This window comes from Martes martes, assembly GCF_963455335.1.
Source record: "Martes martes genome assembly, chromosome: 12".
Classification (NCBI taxonomy): Eukaryota; Metazoa; Chordata; class Mammalia; order Carnivora; family Mustelidae; genus Martes; species Martes martes.
In genome coordinates, this window is record NC_137900.1 from 16,674,887 (window position 1) to 16,698,076 (window position 23,190).

The following is a 23,190-nucleotide window of genomic DNA, read 5'->3' on the forward strand; positions in this document are numbered from 1 at the left end:
TAATGGGGGGCCTTCAAAGTCCTAGAACTGACCATTGTGTGGGGAGCCCACATAAGAAGGACTTGATAGACATAAACATTTCTAAATATTGGGGTTAGCATCTTAGGCCTGATATCTTATAAATTCTTCTTATCTTCTTTGTTTTTTTTTTTTAATTAAAAAGACATTTCAGTATAAAATGTTCCATCAGAAATTCTCCCAAGGGCCACATTCCCCTGTACGCAATGCTGCAGCAGGCTGGGAGGCAAATGCATTTGGTTGTTGAGGTAAAACAGCAGAGAACGTATCAACTCTTAGCTTTTAGGAGGGTTTTACTTATTTCACATAGAACTTCAGAAGCACATGCACAAAGAGTGAGAATACGGGCCAGGAGCCCGGATTCTGTAGAATGACGAGGGTAGGGATGGAGTTAACACGCTCTCCCTCTTCCCCTACACTCTCAGAGTTTCTCGAGTCCTGTAATGTTGTAGTTTGGGCTTAGCATTTAGCCGAGATTTCTGGCATGAAGGGGTGGGATCGGAGCATGAGGAGGGTGGGGAGACTTAAAATGTGATCAGGGAGGAGAGCTGAAAAGGTTTGTGAGGTAGAAACAGCGCACATTTCCACTTGAGGCCCAGCGGACAGAGAAGGGATGAACAGTCCTGGATGATTCCCTATAGTGAAATAATTGTAACCAGACCCACAGAGCAGTTACCGCGGGCCTTCTGCCAGCCCTGTGCTTGAAAATAGCTTTGTTATGTCTACACACACACAGACAATACACTGTGTCCTCTAGCACTTTTCGAGTTCAAATTATGTGGAAGCCAATTTTCGCCGGACTCAGCTTTTGTACCTAACTAGCGGTTAATGGCTTAAAACAACGCAGCTTCCAAGGGTGTCCTGTATTGCAGCGAAAGCCCTGGTCAGGAGGCTTCTTCAGCCTGTATTGTCTTGAGATTAAGCCTGATGTGTTCTGTCCCCTTCCTGAGATGGGGACACGAGGAAGGGATGGATAGTTGAGTCGCCCGAAGACTGAACTGAAGACAGAGAAGTCATCAGGTGATTGTTAGCTGCTGCTTTTGCTTAGTTTTATTTTCAAAAATATAGGATTCACCGAACGTATTTTGCTCTTATTGCTGTAATAATGAAGATTGCTTCTTAGGAAGAGTAGTTCTCGGTTCAGTTGCGATTGCCAGCATTTTTCCTTGCCAGGTGTCATATGTTACGTTAGAAATGTCTCATGTTGTAAGTATCTGATTTGTGATTTAACCTAAGCAGGATTGCTTTAAGATTGAAGGTGGGAAAGACCTTTATGGTGTCTTCTTGGACTTTACTCATTTTATAATAATTATATCATTATCTATCCTATGCCAGGCTCTCTACCATCTTGACAAGAATTCCTTCTCAAAGGACCCTATGCCTGAGAATTCTATAAGTAATGATACCACTTTGAGAAAATAGCAACATAGAAAGCTTCTCTTGGTTTAAGTCTAGGGTAGGGGCAGTGGGGTGGAGTGTGTGAGAAGGGATTTTTGAAAGGAAACTTCTAATCTCATTTTTCTCATCTCTGAAAGGTGTGTAAAGAGAATATGGGTGTTGGTATCAGTGAGCTTAGATGGAACCATCCATCCATTCAGTAGACCTATATTAATGGTCTACTCATCCGTTCCTACACTAGACATTGTGAATTGAACGGTTGGTTGGCAGACATGGAATTTTGTCCTCTTTGGCAAAGCCGTCTATAATAAACAAACTTATAGATGATAAGTACTAAGAACAACACAAACAGAGTAGAATAATGGAGAGTAATTTGATGAAGGGAACCATTTTATCTAGAGTGATGATGGAGAGACCTTTTGGAGGAAGTGATGTTTTAGCTGAGACCTGAAATATACGAAGGCTTGCTGGTCGAGACCTGGACTGAGCATTGCACGGAGAGGGAGGAGCAAGTTGGGAAGACCGTGTGATTGGAACAAGGTTCCTGGGTTTGAGAAATGGGAAGATAAGCATGGATACTGTGAGCTGAGGGTTTGGAAGAGTCCAGATCCTATAAGGCATCATAACCAGTAAGCATGACTGAGATCTATAGAGTCTTTTAAGGATGGAGAAATGATTTGATTAAAAATTTTAAAGATCATTCCAGCTTCTCCATGAAGAACTTTTGGTGTAAGAGCAAAGCAGGTACCGTTTTGGAAACTAGTACCATAGTTCAGGAGAGATTAGGGTAGCCTGGTCAGGGTGATGATGATGGAGACAGAAAGAAATGGATAGATCTGATGTTCATTTTGCAGAGACAGCAAACAGGGAATGAATTAGAATAATGTGCTTGAGGGGAAAGAAAAACTCGAGGCTGAGGTCTAGTTTTTTAGCAGAGCTCTTGGGTAGATTATATACCATTTACTGAAATAGACACCCTTTATTCTTTCCATGGGATTCTGAGAATTAAAAGAAGCATAGGGGCGCCTGGGTGGCTCAGTGGGTTAAAGCCTCTGCTTTTGGCTCAGGTCATGGTCTCAGGGTCCTGGGATCGAGCCCCACGTTGGGCTCTCCGCTCAGTGGGGAGTCTGTTTCCTCCTCTCTCTCTGCCTGCTTGTGATCTCCGTCAAATAAGTAAATAAATAAAATCTTTTAAATAAATAAATAAATAAATAAATAAATAAATAAATAAAAGAAGCATAAATACCCATGGGACAAGATCTCTGGGCCTCCAGGTCTTGCAACAAGACCTGTAGCCAGTAGCCAGTTTCTCTTACAATTATTGACTGCACTTTGGTGCATTGGCTCCCCCAGCAATTTATTTCTTCTTAGAAAATGCTTTTCACTAAGATCATGGTGGCTATAAAGGACTGAGATCATTTGCATTTTTAAAAAGAGAGAAAATAAAGAATATGGATTTATTTACATTATAAATTGCTCATCTACTGTTCTATCCTTTAATTTTAAGAGGGCGATAATAGCAAATTGACTTTTATGCAGTTACCCCATCAGATTGCTTAGAAAACCTAATGAGTTAGTGGGTTTTTCAAGAAATATCTAAAATTTAGTATTTAAATTTAATCCCTTGAAGGTTTGTAGATTTTGTCCATTGCCAGGAAATTTTTGTTCTTGATAATGTCTATGGTAACACCCTAAAAACTATCAAATATAATTTTTCTTACTAAGATTAAGAGTAGCTCCCTTCCCACCAACCCTGGATCCATTATAGTTTCATACCATAGTTTGCTAACTTAATCACTGTATATTTCAGTTCATTCTGCAAGGTGACTTACTGTATGGCTTCATCAAATATCACTATCTTTGTATTTGAACATTCTCAGATATATTTCTAAACTCTGTATTGAAACCCAGTTAGAACTCAACGCTATTTTTATAGTGGGTCTTCTTGAGTTTTGAATCAGTCTTGCATACGGTCACGTTGTCTTAGCCTATAATTTTTTACTTCTAGGGTATTTTTGTGTCATTTGTTCAGAAGAGAATAATTGTTCCTAGTGACAGTATTATTATTATTCTGTGTTTAGCTGATCCCAGCATTCTTTTTACTCTGTTTTTGAAGAATCATAATACATTTTGCCATCCGTAGGAGAGAAATGTAGAGTAGAAACAACAGACTGAAAAGCATGTCATTTCACTAGCATACAAGATTTATGCATTCTGACCTCAACAAGTCGATGATGGCATTTGATTTGTCATGAGCTCAAAGCAACAAATTCATAGTGAAGTAATCTGGGATTCTGGAAGGCAACTGCACACAAAGAGAAAGATATTTTGTGTGTAGAGGATTAGCTTATTTCTGGCCATCTTGGATTTTTCTTTTCTCCATTTGTGATGATTCTGAAACTTACTGAGTAACCATATGGGTGACCAAGGCAAAGTAAACTTTTATGTTCTTTGCATATCCTGGAAAAACAATATTCCTGTGAGGCCTCGTAGTGTCTTTCCAACCCATAAAGTCATAGTACATCTGACTGCGACATGTTGTATAGGACACAGAAGTTTCTTGTTGCCTCAGTTGAGTGTGGAAATAGTGCATCAGAGAGCAAAAAGGTAAAATCAAAAAATAAAATGATGAAAAATAAAAACAGCAGACAGCTTTCACCGATTGCTTGTTCTGTGCCAAATACGGAGCGGAGATCTTTTATTGGTTATCTCACTTAGTCCTCAAAGCAGTGCTATAGGTGGGCACTAGCTTCCTATTTAAGATGTGGGAAGAGGCTTAGAAGTTTATCCAGGTGAAAGGGGTAGATCTAGAAATGGAATTCAAGGTGACGTGACACCAGGTCGCATTATTATACCACATCACCTTTCTGCTGTAACAGCTATAATAAGATATACTTTATTGCAAAAGGCTGCCGGGCAGTACAAGGGCCATGAGTATGGAGAAGGGTGACAAAACTTTGAATAGGGATGATTTAGGAGGACTTTATAGAAAAAAAGGAATTCAAGCTATACTCTGAAGATTATTTTTTTCAGCTTTAGTATGTATGAGTCATACAGAATCTTGTTTTAAAATGTAGATTTTGAGAGCACCTGGCTGGCTCAGTCTGGAGAGCATGTGACTCTTGATCTCAGGACTGTGAGTTCAAGCCCTAGGTTGGGTATCAAGATTACTTAAAAATAAAATCCCCCCCCTTTTTTTTAAAGATTTTATTCATTTATTTGACAGACGGAGATCACAAGTAGGCAGAGAGGCAGGCAGAGAGAGAGGGAGGAAGCAGGCTCCCCGCTGAGCAGAGAGCCCGATGCGGGGCTCGATCCCAGGACCCTGGGATCATGACCCGAGCCGAAGGCAAAGGCCTTGACCCACTGAGCCACCTAGGCGCCCCTAAAAATAAAATCCTTTTTTAAAAAGCAGATTTTGAAGCCCTCAATATAGTTTGGGTGATTCGATTACAAGTGGTCCATAGACCACAGGAAGAAACCATCCCCCTAGCCTGTCAGCTGTCTTGAAAGTGAAGATGTGCAGAAGCCCCAACGGAACCAAGAATAATATTGGGCACATAGTAGGCAATCAGATATTCATGTAATGAGGGAATGAATCAATGGAAAGAAGGAAGTCTCCCTTTAGTTATTGAAAAGTATGAATTAGGTATCTGTTAAGGTAGCTGTAGATAGTAGGCTATCCATGCCAACAAATTTAGTTTTAGTTCCAAATGTTGATTGATTGATTCAAGAAATACTTAGAGTCATGCTTGTTACCATCATCTCTATTTTGAAACACCTTCTTCCCCAACTTGGAAACTGCAATACACTTATAGTCATTGTTGGAATCTTTAGCATCAGAATTCTGATGTAACTCCATGTGTGTCTGGCACTGTGCATAGAACTAGAATATATCTGTGAGCAAAACATGGATGTTCCATGCCTGATCTCCCAGAAATGGTATAGTAGGTTCATCCCAAATGCATGTGATGCTTTGAACCTAGCTCCCCAAGAACATGCATTCCAGCGAAGGGAGGCATACAAGTTAATTACATCTGACTGTAAGTGCTATGAAAGAAAAAAAATAAAGGATGATATTGTGATAGGATGTGCTGATGGGCTAAGGGTAGGGAAGGGTCATGATGGCAAATAAGGAAAGGATTAGGGAGGGCCACCAATGAGATGACAGTATTTTTGCTGAAAGTGAAGTCATAAAGGTGATCCAGCTTATACTTGTTTTTTTTTTAGTTTTCCTGAGTTATCGTTTGATTGCAGCATTAACTGAGTTTCACCCTTTCTTATCCAATGCTGCTTGACATCATGACCAAGACTTAGATAACAGAAGGCCAAATGAAGAGGAGAAATAATCCATATTTTTTTATTTCTACCAATATCTAGAAATATGCCCATACATGATTGGAAACTGGACATCCCTTCAAAGTTTAAAATTATTCATCCAGAATCCAGTGAAGGCTTTAATTCAATTGTCTTTTTTAAAAGACAATTAGTTGTTTGTTTTTGACAATTGTCTTTTTAAATTTAATTATCTTTTTTTTTTTTTAGACGGGGAAGTGGGGGGGTGGTAGGGACAGAGGGAGAGGGAGAAAATCTTAAGCAGGCTCCACGCCCAGTATGGAGCCAAATGCAGAGCTTGATCTCACAACCCTGAGATCATGACCTGAGCCAAAATCAAGAGGTGGAAGCTTAACTGACTGAACCACCCAGATACCCCTCAATTTTCTATTTTTGGTGGGCATGCCAGTTTATCTGAAAAACTTGATACACAACCGGGGTATGTTGGGAGGAGGGAAGAGAATTGAAGGAAATTTCAGGCAGGCTCTCAGAGGAGTCTGCTTGTTATTTGGCCATTGGAGACCTTTATAACCGACTTGAAAGAATGGAAGAGGGAGCTTCCCGGAGAGAGTATGATCTGGGAGTGATCATATTAGTCAAGCTGTATTCTTATTCATCGCTCTGAATTTAGGTGCCATTGGAGTTGACATCTAATAGCCTCATTACCATAGCAGATGTATTCCATTTTATAATTCTCATTGTGCTAAAATTCTCCATTATAGGCAATACCTTACCTGAAACATAAAATACTTGTGATCAGTTTGTCTGAGAAATCATAACACTGGAAGGTTGCCCAGAGCCCATCTGGTCTGTAGAGATGCTATTTAGTGAGAATGTTCAAGGATCACCAGGCAAAGGAGAATAATATTGGTAATGTAAAGTAAGTTATTTTAAAAATAAAGGGCTTTTTTTTTTGAGTTTAAAAAAAATTAAGTGGCTTATTTGGAAATTAAGCACTATTTTGGTATAAAATTTTCTTAATTGTGTGAAATGATGCGGTCCTTATTTGGCGAAATTAAGTTACCAGCCTTCCACTGATTTCATTTGCACTAAAATATTGAACATATTGAACATATTGAACACTGAAAGATCCCAGAGGAGCAAACCTATCTCCACCAACATTGCTAGCAATAGAACCATTTAAAAAAATAGATAGTTATTACTAAAATAATACATACCTGTTGTAAAAAAGAGACTATAAAGAGCATAGAAATATAGAAGCAAAAATCAAAACTCTCCCTACACAACTTTCAACACCTCAGCAACGTTTTTATGCTTGAATAGTAAAGTAACTCCATAATACTATGATGCCGATTCCAAATATTCTTAATGTATACAATGTATTTATTGCAACATTATTTCCTACTTTATTGTCTTCAGTCTGCCTGTCACCTTCCTTTCAGATCCTGTGTTCATTTTGTCTTCCCTCTTCCATTAGTTGTTTTTTTTTTTTTTGTTTGTTTGTTTGTTTGCCATCTGTTTTACCTACATAATGCTTTGTCCAACATAAGCAAGCTTAGAATCAAGAAGATTTTAGGTCATTGTGGATGCCTATGGCTCCTTGTTGGAAATTGGGTGTTGAGAAATTCCTGAATTCTAGGAACTAATGTTCAAATTGAATTACAAAAACATGGTTCCAAACCACTCAAAACGGATGTAACGCTGTGAATCCTCTATAAATCACATACCAATCTTTTTTGTTAATATTTTTCTTATCAGTATATGCTCCATATATTACCTCTGGCCATAGTTATTACAAATACTTTATCAATTTGTCATTTGTTTCAAGTTTGCTTCAGATTGTTTGACAGATGGGACTTTTTTCTTTGTTCTTTCATTATTATTAGTCAATTCTCTGTGTCCTTGATAAATTCTTCAGTTAGTCATGACTCATCTTTTGGTACGTCCTGAAGAATGTTACATATGCTTATAAAAACTATGTATGCTTTCCCCCTAAAATGATCCCAAACATACATATAGCAGAGGATTTGCTGTACCCCAGGGTAATCTATAGATCCCAAGTTAAGAGCTCAGGTTAGAAAGTCCTTTCCTATCTCAATTACCAACTTCCATTTTCATCGAGGGTTTTATCATTTCATTTTTCAGTAGAATTTATTTTGGCATTCAGTATGAGGATCTAAGTTGAATTTTTATAGAGATCCATTAACTCGATGCCATTTCTTATATAATCCGTCTCCAAAAACAATTTGTTTTGTGTTCCAGCCATTGAATTTATCAAGGTCTCCCTTGAGTTTTCTGTTTATTATTCTGTCAGTTCTTTTGACATTTCAGTATCATTCCACTTTTTAAATTTTTCTTTAAGCGTTTTTACCTATTTATTTTTCCAGGAAAAATTTAGAACCCTTTTGCCATGTTCCCCAAAACAGTCTGAGTGACAATTTATGACAACTGTGTGAATCTGGGCTTCTTTATAACAGTTGGTTTTCCCATTCAAGAAAATCTGCCTCTGAATTATTCAGATCTCTCTTTTATTGGCAAAATAACATTTCAGGCTTGTCCTTAGTTCCATACTTTTTGGTTTAGACTTATTTTTGGAATGGCAAATGTTTGTATGCTTTGCTGTTACCATTTTGCCCTTAACTAGTTATTGCTTGTGTTTAACACTTACAATTTTTTGTATATTTTTCTTTTCTCTAGCCCCTTTAATTCACATTACATTGTAACTGATCATCTTGTTTCTTGGTGTATGTATATGGCTTCTGGCTATAGTAATACTTATCTCTTCATTTGAGGTTTTTCAGTGTTTTTCTTTATTGTACAAAGTAGTCATTATGACTTCAGGTTTTGGAGTAGGCTGGCTTCCGTTCGATCCTTCCTCCACCTCATTGCTACCTAGGTAGCCATCAACAAGTGAAAATTGTGTTTCTTGACCTTGTTAAATTTCAGTTTCTTCACCTGAAATTTGGGGTAATTGCCCAGAATCACCAGATTGTTGCCAGGATGAAATAAATTTGGGCATTGGAAAAGTATTACAAATAGGGAAGCTGATATAATCATGATTAGTGTTTCTATTATATTAGTTAACCATTTAAAATATTAAGTATTAAGAATGACAATAAGCTTTCATGTCTAGGTCCTGGTTTTCTCTGGATTTTTTTTAACCTTTTTTTAAATTTTTGTTGATGTGTGCTTTTCTTCATGTGGCTATGCAGCATTTTTGGTTTTACAGAGGTTTTGTTAAAAATGGAATTTGGGTCTTTTCTCAGTATCTGTTGAGATTTTTAGTATCTAGATTCTCATACTGGAATCATTTATGGGATTTGTTAGAATAATTGATTTTTAAATATTATTTCTGTTTATATTATGAATGAAATTTGTCTTCTTTAGTATGCTATTGGTTTAGTATTAGAATATTTTATATGTGGCCTTGTGTTTATTTTCCTGAGTGACATTTATAATTTCTTTAACTGAATAACGTGTGTGTCGGTGTGTGTGTATGTGTGTGTTCTGTATTGTTACAGCAGCTAGCTAATATTGTGTACTAATGGAATATAAAGAGAATCTTGTAAAGTATTCTTTATTTTTTTTTCCCATTTATCCCTCAACTATATGGTAGCATAAGTAGTAAATGAAGAGGGAAGCTTCCTAATCCAGATTGACTTGACCTGTGTGTACTCTGCCTCTATCTCTGCCAGGTTTTTGGTTTTTTGTTTTTGTTTTTGTTTTAATATGTCAAGTGATGTTAAATTCACAAAACAAACTGTGAAATTTTGTATCTATTCTTTTCTCTGGAGACACTTGTGATCACTATCCTTGTAAGTTTGAATGAAACCATCTGTCCCTAACTGATCTGAGAGGTAATTCTTTGATAAATTTTTCAGTTTTAATTCTTTCTACCTATATTCTCTAGAACTGTGTCCATTTCATAAGATGTTCAAATTTGTTAATTAGTAATTATATATAATTATAAAGATAACGATGATATAATGGCATACTTTGTTACTTATAGCATAATATATTTTAATATATATCTAATATTAATATAAGATACATATTATGTATTATTTTCTTTGTTAGATGTTTTGTTGCTATTATTTTTTTCAAAAGGCCAGTTCTTGGTTTTGTCCATGAGTAATGCTGTTTTTCTTTTGTCCTTTTTTTTTTTATTGTGTTAATATCTTTTCTGTTTTCCTTAGGATCACTCTTCATTCTCTTATTAATCTTACTAGATGAATCATGGTTCATTTATTTTTCCTTTTATGTTAGTATGATTTTTTTCAAAACTGCATATTTACCTCTGAAGACACTTTTGGCTGACTGTCATTACTTTCTAAGGATATTTGGGCTACCTCCTTGGTAGAATGACAATTGAGAATACTACTTTCAAATGTTTAACAAACTTTGTCTCTATTGAGATTTATTATTGACCTTTTTTTCCATTGTATGCTGGTCAGATAATGAAGCTAGATAATCAACCACACTAGTGGTGTGTGAGGTATTGTTTTTCCTTAGGGCAGCTGAGATTTCCTGTTGGCTCAGTGTATCAGCAACTTTTTCAAAGCTCTTTAGTTGATCCATGAATTCTTAAGAAAAAGAAAGAACTCTTTGTAGGAGATATGTTTTAATATTATTAAATTATATCTACTATATAAACAAATCCTTTATAGTCTTTCCCCTGAAATAAATGGATTAAATTACCTGAATAGTAATCTGGGTCCCTCCGTTACTTCTTTTTTCTTATGGTCTTTGATCCATACATTTTGATGAAAATATTTCATCCTGTTAGATATTTATTATAGATACTACCTTATCTTTCAGCCAAATTGTACTTCCTTGTTCTTTTCAGTATTTTTATGTCTAAAATGTTCCATCATTTGCGACTAATCTTGCCATCCATACATTCACGTGTGTGTTGTGGAAAAATCTGTGCCCTTTCTTTTTTTGTTTATACATTTTATTTTCTTAGGTTAAAAAATGATTTTAAAATAATGTCAATAATTTTTAGATACCATTTTTAAATAAAGCTGATATTTAAAAATAAATAAATCTTGTAATTAGGGTCTTACCCCTTTGACTCCTTGCTATACGAACTTGGTTTAAATTTACTCTGCTTTCCCCACCTGTAGTTATTCCTGCATGTTTAATAGCATAATCCGGATTTATGCAACAGGCTGTTTTAATTAATTTATTTCTTACCATTATTTTTAATTTTCTTTTCTGAAGAATTGTGTTAAAAGACTTATTAAGTCTTCCCTTTGTGTTTGATTTTTGAACCCTTAGAAGGTCTTCTGTAACAACATATTGTAGGATTATTAATTTTGATTTATGTATTCATCAGCTGAAACAGATCTTAAAGTTATCTGTTTGCTTTATTTTGGTTTTCAGAGCATGTGTTTGTAGAGAGGTAGGTTAGTTGGCTTAGTCCTACCAATGTGTGTTTCTGCGTTTACTCATAAAGGACAGGAGTATAGTAGAAATTCTTGGGCTTGTTTCCCCTCAGTGGTTTTAACTGTCCTTTTTCATTGTCTCTTGTAATGAGCTTTGCAGTGAGTCCTAAGACAGAAATTCTGTTTTGTTTTAATTCCTAAATTGCTTTAAGGATACTTCTCATTTGTGTTTGAAATTATTTATCTGCACACATACACATACATACACTCATACGTATCAGGATGAGTGTTGGGGATGCAATTCTTAGTATTTCCTGAAACCTACCAAGTCCTTTGAGCCTCCCTTGGGCATTTTTAATCAAGTAAGATTGTGATGACTAACAAAGCGTACCATGGGCTTCAGAGCTTGAGCCCTGGAGTCTGAGACACCCGGTTGCAGAGCCGTGTTCTTGTTCTCACTGTGACATGACTTTAGGAAAGCCTCAGTTTCCACATCTGTAAGAAGAAAATAGTAAGTTGTTGACCTCATGGAGTGGTTTTGTGTGCATTACTGCAAAGCACCAGTAGAACAGCTGGAAAGAGGTAGTAAAGGCAGTGCCTGTTGGTCCTCAGGGGCAGACAAAGCTCATCTCTTGAAGTGGGTTTCTGTTTCCTGGCCTCCAGATCTGTCATCTTGTCTTTCCTTGTCATCACTTCATTATTTTCCTTGAAAAAACAAACAAACAAACAAACAAAAACTGGGGGGATGTTCTTCCATTTGTAGTCCATATCATTAACCCCATTTTCCACGCTCTCAGTTCCACAGGGGCCATATCCGTTATCAGTGGACTCCCTCTCGTGCCAACTTGGCTTTTGCTGATACTACTCTATGCTCCTTCTACTCTTTCTTTCTCTCAGCTTCTATTTTGTCATCTACACTTACCTTCTGTATTGATGTATTCCCTTTTTGTTCACTCTCTTTTCCACGGGCTCTGTACTATTTTTCTTCTCTTTTCCTTTCCCTTTTCTTCATTTTCTTGTCCCTATACTTCCTTCTTAAATTTCTTGTTGTTGTTGTTTTTTTTTTCTTTTTCCTTCCCTTGGTTCTTCCTCGGTTCCTATTTTTGCCCTTTTTTAAATTACTCTCAATGAGAAACTCTGGCTTCAGAAAGGCTGTGTTGCTATCCCTGCTCTATTTACCACCCAAGTACAGACCTATTCAAACTTGCCCTGGAAGGATGGGATGATAGACAAGAGCCAGTGGTCAATTCTCAGGTCCTGGTGGAGATCCATCCAGTGAGGAGTGCCAGGGGAGGAGAGGATCTAGGCAGAGGCTTGCCAGCCAGTCCCTGCAAGCAGCACTCACCTGGCTCTTCTCCCTCGTGGCCCCTCCTCCAGTAAAAGTGGGCGGGGCTGGAGTGGACCAGAGCCAGGCTGTGGATTCAGCCCTTGCTAATCCTGTGACCCTGAGCAGGATCCTGACACTTTCTCTGCTTTGATGTCCTTATTTGGGTGATAAAAGTAATAGTATCTCTCAGGATTGCCAGGAGGAATAAATGAAATCACGAATATAGTACTTCTCACAGTGTGCCTGGCACACAGTGAGCACGCAATACATGTCATGTGATACTCGATACTTTTGGAGATATATCTGTTAGGAATTACATTTGATACCAAGAAAGTATAGTGAGTACAGCAGGAAATCCACAAGATCTTCGTTCAGAAACTCAAAGCTACCAAAGCTGAGTTTGTGTTATTCTCTTGTATGTATGTATGTATGTATTTTTATGATTTTTTAAAAATTTGAGAGAAAGAGCGTGCACAAGTGGGGAAAGGGGCAGAGGGAGAGGGGGAAACAGACTCTCCACTGAGCCACCCGGGTGCCCTTCTTTCCATCTTTTCTTAATGGCTGCTGTAGTTCTAGCCGTCATTCATTTTTTTTTTTTTTTTTAAGATTTTATTTATTTATATGAGAGAGAGTGTGCAAGGGAGAAGCAAACTCCCCACTGATTAGGGAGCCCAGTGTAGGTCTTGATCCTGGGACCTGAGCCGAAGGCAGTCGCCCAGCCAAATGAGCCACCCATCACGTCCACATTCAGGTAAAAGGAGGAAGGAAAGAATGAAGGATAATTGGAGAATGCCCATAGGAAGAAAGAGAAGGCTTTCTCAGAAATACCCAATGGACTCTTACGTATGCTTTATTACTCATAACTCTATTTCTTGTGTATCCCCTCCCTACTGGTGAGTCTGGGGGACATGATTTTGGCATCTCACATGAGGGGTAAGGGAGGCTATAAAAAAGAAACTTGGAATATACCCCCTAACTCCTGTCATAATTTCTAGGACTTGAGAGTCTGACAATGGGGACAGGAGAGGTAGAGTTAATGCTTGAGCTGCCTTGAAAATTTAAAAAGAAATACAGGTCTAGTGGAGAACCATGTGTGTACTTTTTTAGGCCATGAGTATCTTGGGTCTTTAATTCAGGAGATAGATGGGGAAACAAGGGTTAACTTTTAGGGTGTCTTTTGTCATTTCTCCCCACCCCCCCTTTAGGTGATAAGTCAGCTCTGTTTTCTTAATGTAAAGTGTGGAAACATTAAACATTATTTTTCTTATTCCAGTCACATCAGCCATAAGGTTACTTGAAATAAATTTCTGTTATAGATTTCCATTAATCTTAGTTGATCTTTCCCTTAGTGTGTGTGTGCCGTGCATAAGACTTTTAAAAAATATTTTCTGTCACCGTTGACATCTAATAATTAGACTGTTAGGAGTTGACATGATAAACCAGGAGTTTCTAAAATAGGATAACATTTACTTAAAATTCTAGACAAAATGCATACTGATTTTCATTGAAGTTTAAAACGCAGGTGAGCATTGAGAATCCCTATTTTAACATATGCTTCTTTGATAAGCAGGTAGAAAGGCATCACTTTAATCCCTTGTATTCAACAGGGAAAAAATGAGAGAAAACCCTGTGATTTAGGATAATAGTGATAACAGAGATGCAGCCGAGTATTTCTGTTGCCTGTCCAAGGGTTCAACTTCTGGCTTTTGAGGCAGGAACTCTGCAAATCCCTGAACTCTGGTAAAAAAAAACTTTCAAAAACACTGCCATCCCGCAGTTCAGTTAAGCAAATGCGTACATGCAGCCTTTCATCCTAACATTTGGTACCATACAGCACACTGATGTCCCCCCAAAGAACCTTCCACCCTCCTCTACATCACCTCAGTGGCCAACCATCAAGAGGGAAGATATTTCCACAAATAGAGAGGATTTGTTACAGTCACACTGGGTCCGGGTACTTGTTTACCTAACCAGTCAGCTTGCTGCCTACACCATGGGCTCATTACAACCAGATCCTTCTGTCAGATCTTAGTGGCATTACCAGTTCACTAAGCACAAGTAGACCAATGTGTCAAAGATGTTATTTTGCTCACTTGCTCATTATAAGAACTAAAAAACGTGCCATCAGAATTTTGGAATAGAAGAAAACAGCTTAATTAAATGGAGATTCATCAAGTGATAGGATAGACTTCAGGTGGTCCTTCTGAATCGTTTTGGGATGAGAGGTTGTGCGTCTCAGTCAGTTGTGATGACTGTTGTCTTTGGGAGTCTGTCATGTGCCAGGCACTCTGTATTCATTACCTTGAGTCCTCGTAACCAGCCTGCAGGGTGCATGTTACTGTCGAGAAAACAGAGTCCCCGAGAGGGTCAGTACATCGTCTAGCGTTCCGGAAGATTTAGGTAGCAGGTATGACTTAACCCAAGTTTTCCTGACTCTAAAGCATCATATTTATGTGACTACGAGCTATGTTTCTTATTATTTTTGAGAACAAATTTAAATGAGAAATAAAAATAATGTGGGTGGCAATGTCTTCCTGCAGCATTAGGTCAATTGACTTAGAACTATACATTTATTCATGCTGAGTGCTGGACAACCTGCAAAATTAGCAGAAAACAGAAAGTGAGCGCTGTCCTCCGGCTTCCTTCCTAGACTTGGGCTGCTCACAGCTTGACTGGGGTAACCTTGGGGGGAAGCTCTCATCTTGTCACATTTTATCTACTTCAAAAGATTTCAAAGCTCAGAGATGAAAATGAGGGTCAGACTTGGATTTGAGGTTGTGGGGTACATGAAGAGAGAGAGGATTTTAGAATGGCCAGGATTTACGGCCTTGGGGTGATACCGTTGGAGGGAATTGAGTGTACAGGGAGAAGTTGGACTGAGTTCCACTGTTGTGAATTGATTTCAGTCTATGTGATCTCAAGTTAGCATACCTTTGTGTGACCATTCATCAAATCATATTCCCTGAGAGTTTAGGTAGCGAAGTATTTGAGGGAAATGATTATTGAGCTTACCAATAAAATACCACTTTTTTTGTAAAGCTGCAGAAAACGTAATTGATGTGTTTTTGGTGTAATGACAAATCCTGAAGATAATAATGTATAAAGGAAAGAAGACAATTCAATTTCAGTGGCAGCATTTTCTTTGTCAGTTAGGGACTTCCTTCCCTAAAGTGTGTTCAGAGACCCAGTTTCTGTACCTTTGGTTTATACTCACCTCAGGTAATCTGTGAATGGTGTATATGAAAGAGTATAATATAAATTTGACTTGGATAGTCCTCAACCCATTTTTTCTTTTCTTGTATCTTTTCTATCTCAGTTTAGGTATGGATGGATCTTAGGTAGGTGTCTCGGTGATACCAGGAGAAGTCATATTTCCATATTTGGAGGTAGTATTAACTGTGTTTTCTGTTAGTACACCCAATTTTAGGCCTGGAGCTTTTGAATTCACATAGAGTACAGGGTCCAGCACAACGCAACAGAACAAAAAATATACGTTCCCATTAGCAGGATCTACTCCTCTTTGCAGTGGGACTAATGGTCTGATGGTCCTTTTGGCGGATTCATTACCTGACAAAAGAAGATTGGTTTCCTTTGTTGGGTGGTCAGTATTTTATTCTAGAATCATCATTGGCATGCACTCGGTACAGTCAGAATAATGTTTTTACCAATCTCTGTGGGCTTCAAACACTTTCTGTCTCCTCTTTCTTGTTCCAGCTCACAATGACTCTTTCCCCAGGATTGCTGATTTATTTAGCATCTGTACAGTGACATTAATTTTCTGGCTACTTGTTCTGGCTACATTTCTATTTTACACCATCTTAAGGAACATAAAACGAGACTGTTTTTTGTCTTGGATTTTTTTGTTGAATATTTAGTCAATTGGATGATGGCTGATGGGTCGTGCAATTTCCCCATAGGACTGGTTCATGAAGTTGCTCATCATTGCATTAGACAGAATCACTCTTCTGTGTAAAGAAGATTGCCCCATTCAGGAAACAGTTTTCATTATCTGGATTTGCTGTTGCTGCTCATGTTGACAAATTCTCTTTCTGTACCAAGATGTGTATGTGTGGTGTCCTTTTTACTGGTTGCTTCTTAACTGCCTGTGATGATCAATCCATCTGGGGGGTGGGGGAAGATTATTTCTTGTTTCTTTTTAATAAATGCAGGTGAGTCAGTCACGGAGGCTCCAAAATTGGTCCTTTTTTTTGAAGCACCTCCAAGTATAGATTTGATTTCGAACAGTTCACACGGGTGTGGAATTAGCTGAGAAAACTCATGGGGAGAAAATTTGTTTTGTTTTCATTTAAGTGCTAGCAGTTGAACTTAGGAGCCCAACAAGAAGCACTGGACAAAGTGTCTTTCTTGGGATGTGTCTTCCTTCTTCTAAATGTGCTGTTGGGGCCATGAATACTTCTGAATACGCTCAGAACGAAAATAGGACACCAGGTAGCAATCGTGTCATTAATTATCCTGTTTTTGCTGCTGGAATCTAGAAGTGTTTGAGATGGGGTTCAGATGAGCTCCCCTGACTGGAGAAGTATTACCCAACCAGACTATAAACCACATCAAAGTGTGAGCATGTCAAGGAAGGTGGCAAGTTCATAACCATAATGCTACATGATACAATGTTATAACTTACAGTAGATACTGTTATCAAAATAATCTGATATGTCCCAGTTTGGTATCTTTCCATTTACTTTCGAAAGAATGGGCTGAAGTTAAGCCTTCGGAACCTAAAACCCAAATTAAGACTTGAGGATCTCCTGAATTTGGTGGCAAACAAAAATCCACCAACTGAGTTGAGAGAGAGCGCAGTTACGACAATGATGTGACCACGAGGACGTGACATGCCGCACTTGGCTTCCTGATCCAGTTATCAAAGAGCCACCCGACGCACGGTTCCACGTTGGGGGGAGGGGGGATTCCATCTGGAAATGGCATTAAATAATAAGTAAGAGCAGAGGATCCACAGCCCACCAGGTGCAGCTGGTCTGAATGGTAACCCTACCACCAACTACTGTGTGTACTCTTGAGTTACTGTGTGTAACCCAGAGTCTCCATTTTGCTATCTGTGAAATGGGAATGAAAGTATAATCTCTGTTCATAGGATGTTTAAGATTACACAGTAATAATGCGTGTACAACACGCACGACCTGGCCCTGGCCGAGCGCTCATTCAATGTTGGTTATTGACTGGAAGCCCCTGAAGGAGGCAAACCTTCCTAACAGGAAAAGATTACACATACAGACCTCCCCAGAAAAGCATGGATTGTTTATTGCCCGGAAAGCTCATAGCTAGCTAGCCAAGATTTGCAGGCATTTATAAATGTTCCCCTTCTAGTATATATTGTGGTTTAAAGGTAATTGTCTATAATTCCAGGGAGGAAGCCTAAGGGGGTGGGGGAGGGGTATGTGGCCTAGATCCTTGTGGCTTTTAATGGGCTCAGTGGTCCCCAGGCTCAGAATGGAGAGGACCTGCTCCTTTCCTCCTGGTCCGTTACACTTGTGGCCTCTTGATTATCGTTCGCCCCCAAAGCTCTTGGCTTTCCATCTTCTGTTCTTGGTGGTGAGGGGGGTCTTGGTGCTCAGAAGCCAGGGTAGTGTGGCTCCAGGGTAACCGGCAGAAGGAGGGCCATTTTAGGGGTTCCTACTTCACCATTGTGGCCTGGAAAGTTCCCCGCACAAGGCATAGAGCCTTCTCTTTGCTTTCACTCAGTATATGACATTCTAGAAGTCTCCTAGTCTGACTTCACTTCTACAGATCCCTGAAAGCATAAATACAAATAGGTCATAAAATAGAAATCAGACTTCCCCCTAAATACAAGTCCTCTCAGGACACCAACAAATTAACCTATGGCTCTTTCCTGAGCCACTAATTAGTTACCCTCCCACGGGTAGAAACACCATGGAGGCAAAAATTCCTTGGTTTCCCGTATTAACTTCCTCGCTTTTGGCGACATTCAGGAAATTTTGAAATTAAATGATTTCTGAAGTTGGGCATTATCATATGTCAGAGTAAAATTACCTGAATTACACAGTTTCCATTTCCGGATGCTGATTTCTTCCTTCTAATTACAAGTACTCCAAGAAAAGCTAGTTTTTATAACCCAGCATGAGAGCAAGTAACTCGCGTTTCTTCAGGCTGACTTCCTGAATCGGCCTGAATACCACTGCTTAAGGCTCGGGATAAATGGTCCCTGTTCTGTCATCGTCGTCATCATCATTATATTTTACGTGCTAAGGGTCACTAAGGAAATGGTCTCCTGATGTGTCACATCTTGTGCTTTTATTTCCAAAGGAATCTTTCCCTGCCGATAGGTAACATAGGAAACTTGTTTCATTTCTTTTTCTTTTTCTTTTCCTTTTTTTTTTTTTTTTTTGGTGGTTTTCCATAAAGAGTAATATTTACAATGAGGACATTTTAGCCGTGTGTTAAATGTTATTTCAAACTCACTCGGTTGGTTTAGACATATTTATCAAATCCAAGTGTACTTTTAGGTACCTTGCTGTTTGCTCATGAGAAAGACAAAAAATAAAAAATACGCTTGTCCGTTTGAGAGGATTCTGCTGTACCATAAATAAGCGGCTGGAAAGTCTTGTGAGACAGCTTTTTTGTTGTTGATTTTTGCCCCTCACCCAAATAACTACCCTGGGAAAGAGAAAGGAGGTGAGCTTTACATCTCCGACAGATCAGGGAAAAAATCTTAATGTGACCCTAGCATTCAGAATTATCCCTTAAGGGGGTATAGCTCAGTGGTAGAGCATTTGACTGCAGAATTATCCCTTGTCTCTTTTCCTAATTTTTCTAACCGTGGTGCATGGTCTCTACTGAATGATTATGTGGGTTCAGTATCAATCAGCAAAGGGCCAAATCATGCTATTGGTTTTTAGAAGCAAAACTTCCCCACCTCCTGGGCCGCATCCCACAACCTCCCTCCCTTTCTCTAGAGTTCGGTGCATTGTCAGGTTCTGAACTTGGTTCCTAACAAGTGTTGTGTAAAACAAAACAGAAATAAGTCTGTTTCCCTTGTTCTTATATTTTTAAAATTCATAAGGTTGGGTTTCAATTTCCTTGTATAAGTTACGTTATGAAAGCAACCTCACAAAATAGTCTACATCCAGTCTTGCTCCCTCTTTGGAAATGGTGGTAGTGTCTCTCTTATTTTTAATCTAGGGGCAGAGCAAAATGGTATCAGAACTCTATCGTACTTTTCTCTCCCCATCTCCTTCATGTTCAAGCCACCACATGGGAACCGTGGCTCAAAACGTAGCAGAATGTTGTACTGTCTACCACTTCTTGATGGCTTATTTCGCATCAGGAACTAGGTTAAGTACGTGCCATCACTTTCATTTGATCAATACAATGAAGTAAAGTAGATATTAGCGTCTGCGTGCTAATTGGGGAATCTGAAACTTTGAGAGGTCAATTTCACATAAGTAGGAAATGAAAAGGCCAGAATCTGATCACTGGGCCCCCACTCTGAAGAACATGAACGTGGTGCATGTGATGGGAAAATGTAGTAGAAAGTCAAGCAGTGTGCTGCTCCGTCATCGAAAATCAGCTATAACTAAGATACCAGGTTTCCCCTCCACCTGGGAGATGCCGACGTCCATCTGCATGCATATAAGGGCTCATAGGGATTACCACGTGCTCCTGTCACACTTCAAGGAAGATAGCAAATCCTCATCCCCCTCCCTTCCATGTTCTGACCCAGCCTTGGCAAACAGCCTTCTAAAATGAAAGTGGAGGACGAGAAGCAGAGTAACTATCCAGGCTGCGTGACAACCGCCATATTTCCCAGTTAAGTAAAACATTGTCACCCTGACATTCAAGACTGAAATGAAGAGGTGTCATGATGCGAATTTCATGCATGCTTTGAGTCAGATGCCTTCCAGTGTGTACGTACTCTTTGAAAGAGAACAGGAGTCCCTGCACCTGCATTTGCTTTCTGTCTGTTTAGGAGTGGTATTGTGGTTCTCCAGTGAAAGCGACTTCTGCTCCGTGTCTTTGTGCTCTTGGGCTAACAATCACAAGAAGTAGGTATCCAATAACTTAATATAACAACTATTTATTGCAGAGTAAGGGTACTCCCATAGCTGTGTCTTGGAGCCCAGCTTTGGGCTCTGTACCGAATTCTCTTTCTTTGAGAGCATTGACACCTGGGGACTCGGTTCCGTTGAGGTTTTTTCCCATATCCCATACATCCATGCAGAATACTAAGTTCTTCGTTAAATGACAAATCAAATGCCTGGTGACACAGTTGGACGAGGAATGTTCCAGAAGACTTTGGTTTTTGACTTTAGCTGATAGTAATTTTCAGATGATGATGCAAGCATCTACACAAAGGACCACCAGGCCAGAATTGGGGGCCATTTTGTTGAGGAAACTGAAAATCCTCATGCTTTTAAAAGACCGAGTGACAGCTGACTAATCCCACATTATTTCCTAAATTCAGGGTTACGTTTTCTGCCTCCCTCAGACTAACGTCACTTCTCCACGTTGAGAAAGAAGCGCAGCGGCATTTGGCTTCTGTTGACCCCCCAAACCCAAATCACTGACCCTTTGTTTTTAGTACTTTGCCATTTTGCTTTTGCTTTTTTAATTTGCTTGTGACTCTCTGCTTCCCCCATCTTTTTTTTTTTTTTGGTACAATGATTCTTACCTTGTCTTTCCCCAGTCCGTTTCTGACCTGGAGAGACGTGCAGCATGTTATTGTCAGGACTTCCCGTGCGGGACATTTGAACGCTAATGACTGGAAAACCAATGCTGCTGGTTTTAAGGGTGAGAATTTCTTTCATATTCTGTCACAGGCAAAATATTTTTATTTTTCCCCCATTTTAAATGGACAGCTGGAAGTAGAATCCCTCCAGAGAAACTTGAAATTGTGTGCTAACACACAGAGAGCTGGCCCTTGGAGTAACTAAAAGACAGATGGATTTTTTTTTTTTTAATTCAAACAACACATAAAAGGCAGATTTCCTTGGCTTCCCACATCATAGGTCAATTTCTTAAAAGACAACTAACTTCCAAGTATAGTCGACCTATGGGGCTTCTAATTAGTTTGGGGTTGCTGTCATTGGTTACCTGAGTGGTGTTTGTAACAATGTATGTGAAACGTCCTCCTCTTCTATAGTGATTACTTCCGTTTCAGTAAAGACTAGTATATTTTTTTCACTGTTCGTTTCTAGGCCATGCTTGCTCTGTTTTTGTTTTTGTTTTCTTAAACTTCCACCAACACCTAACTCTAAGACATTAGTTTATGCAAATGAAAAGTGCTTATGCAACTTTGTAACATACAGTCTTTATACAATTACGCACATCATATCACAAGTGCTGACTATTTTTCCGGTGGCTGAGGATTATAGTTCCCTCAAACTGTCTTACTAATGGTGGGCAGTTTGTCATCACCCATAATAAACGTTATAACAAAAAGAAAATAATCATATAAGGCAGATGTCCTAAAGTTTCACGTGACTTAAATTTTAATCCACTAATATGTTATAGCAAAGATTACTCTCGGTCATATCTGCAGACTTAAATTTACTCCCAAATAATGTTGGTATCATTATATATCCCTGTGGATGAAAACAAGCGTCCCATACCATAGGGGATATCGGCTTAATAATTGAGGTTCTGGTCTTCAGATCTTTGGTAACATGTCGAATAATTCTGGGCAAGTCATTTAAGTACTTTGGGCCCTAACTTCCTCATCTTGAACATTTTAGAAGCTGAATAATATTACCTACATACAGTTTCTTAAATATGATTTTAATATATCTTCAGTGAATTATACCCAATGTATGCAAATATCCATGCTGCAAATGTAAAATGTAATTTTAAAAATTACTTGCATTTATAGTCTCATGCTTAGCCAAATACATCAGATAAACAGTGTCCTATAAAATATTTCTTTGGTTAACATCACTAAAGACTTCACTCCATGTTTAGAAAAAGAAGAATATCCCTCTGTTTTTGAGTAGTAGGGGACAACTCTCCTTACTCTTAAACTATATAACGTAGCAGTGTTCAGTGAGCTTTTAATCTAAAGAGTTGTAAATCCTTGTTGGGACACATTGTCTGAAGCCCAAATCACGACACTGGATCCCAAAATAGCAATTGCTTCGCGTGGCATCAAAAACATGTGCAATTTCAGTTGTTGGAGAAAATCCAGGATGTGCTTTGCCATAGGATGTTTCATTCTGACCAGCCTCCGCACCCTCCCAGCTCTTACTATCTAAATCCATGAGGCTGAGAGGTGGGTCTGGGAAGAGGGAAGAAGGGACCAAAACATAACTTTGGCTGGTTCAGGGCTCTGCAGTGAACTTTTTAGCAGAAGGTTCACAGACTAAGTACATTGACCTCCATGAAGCGGAGGAATCAACTTTAACCCAAATAAAAGTCTTAGTTTTACTTACTCCTTTTTGGCAAGTTAAAAAGAGCAAATGGTTCTAATAAAAAACGTAGCTCTTTTGAAAACCTCTGTTGGTTTTGGAGAGGGGGAAACAGAAGATTTAGACTAACTCCCCAGATCCAAACCTGAGTCTGAAGGGGGCTCTGCAGTGCTCTGGCAAGGAGGAAAGAGCATTTTACTATTGCACGTGGCAATATTTAGTATACTGTTTCGCCCTTCTCTTAGCTTGCTGCCAAGAGTAACAATTAAAGTTCGCTTTTTCATAGATGAATTACCCGGAACGGTCTGGACTCCCAGTGGAATTGTTTTGTAATTTTGTTGATGGCAAGCCCCATATTTCATCTAAACAT

The 23,190-nt window shown here is 38.8% G+C and overlaps 1 protein-coding gene across 3 annotated transcripts in view; it reads left to right on the forward strand.

The window, feature by feature from the left end:
* PCSK5 (proprotein convertase subtilisin/kexin type 5) overlaps nt 1-23,190 on the forward strand; it is a gene marked incomplete at both ends in the record, with an annotated part of 451,941 nt that overhangs the window by 206,487 nt on the left and 222,264 nt on the right. For all 3 annotated transcript variants that reach the window (XM_080819756.1, XM_080819754.1, XM_080819755.1), the window contains one exon: nt 21,107-21,210. In XM_080819756.1, coding sequence (XP_080675882.1) covers nt 21,107-21,210 — 104 coding nt within the window. The remainder of the gene's footprint in view (nt 1-21,106; nt 21,211-23,190) is intronic.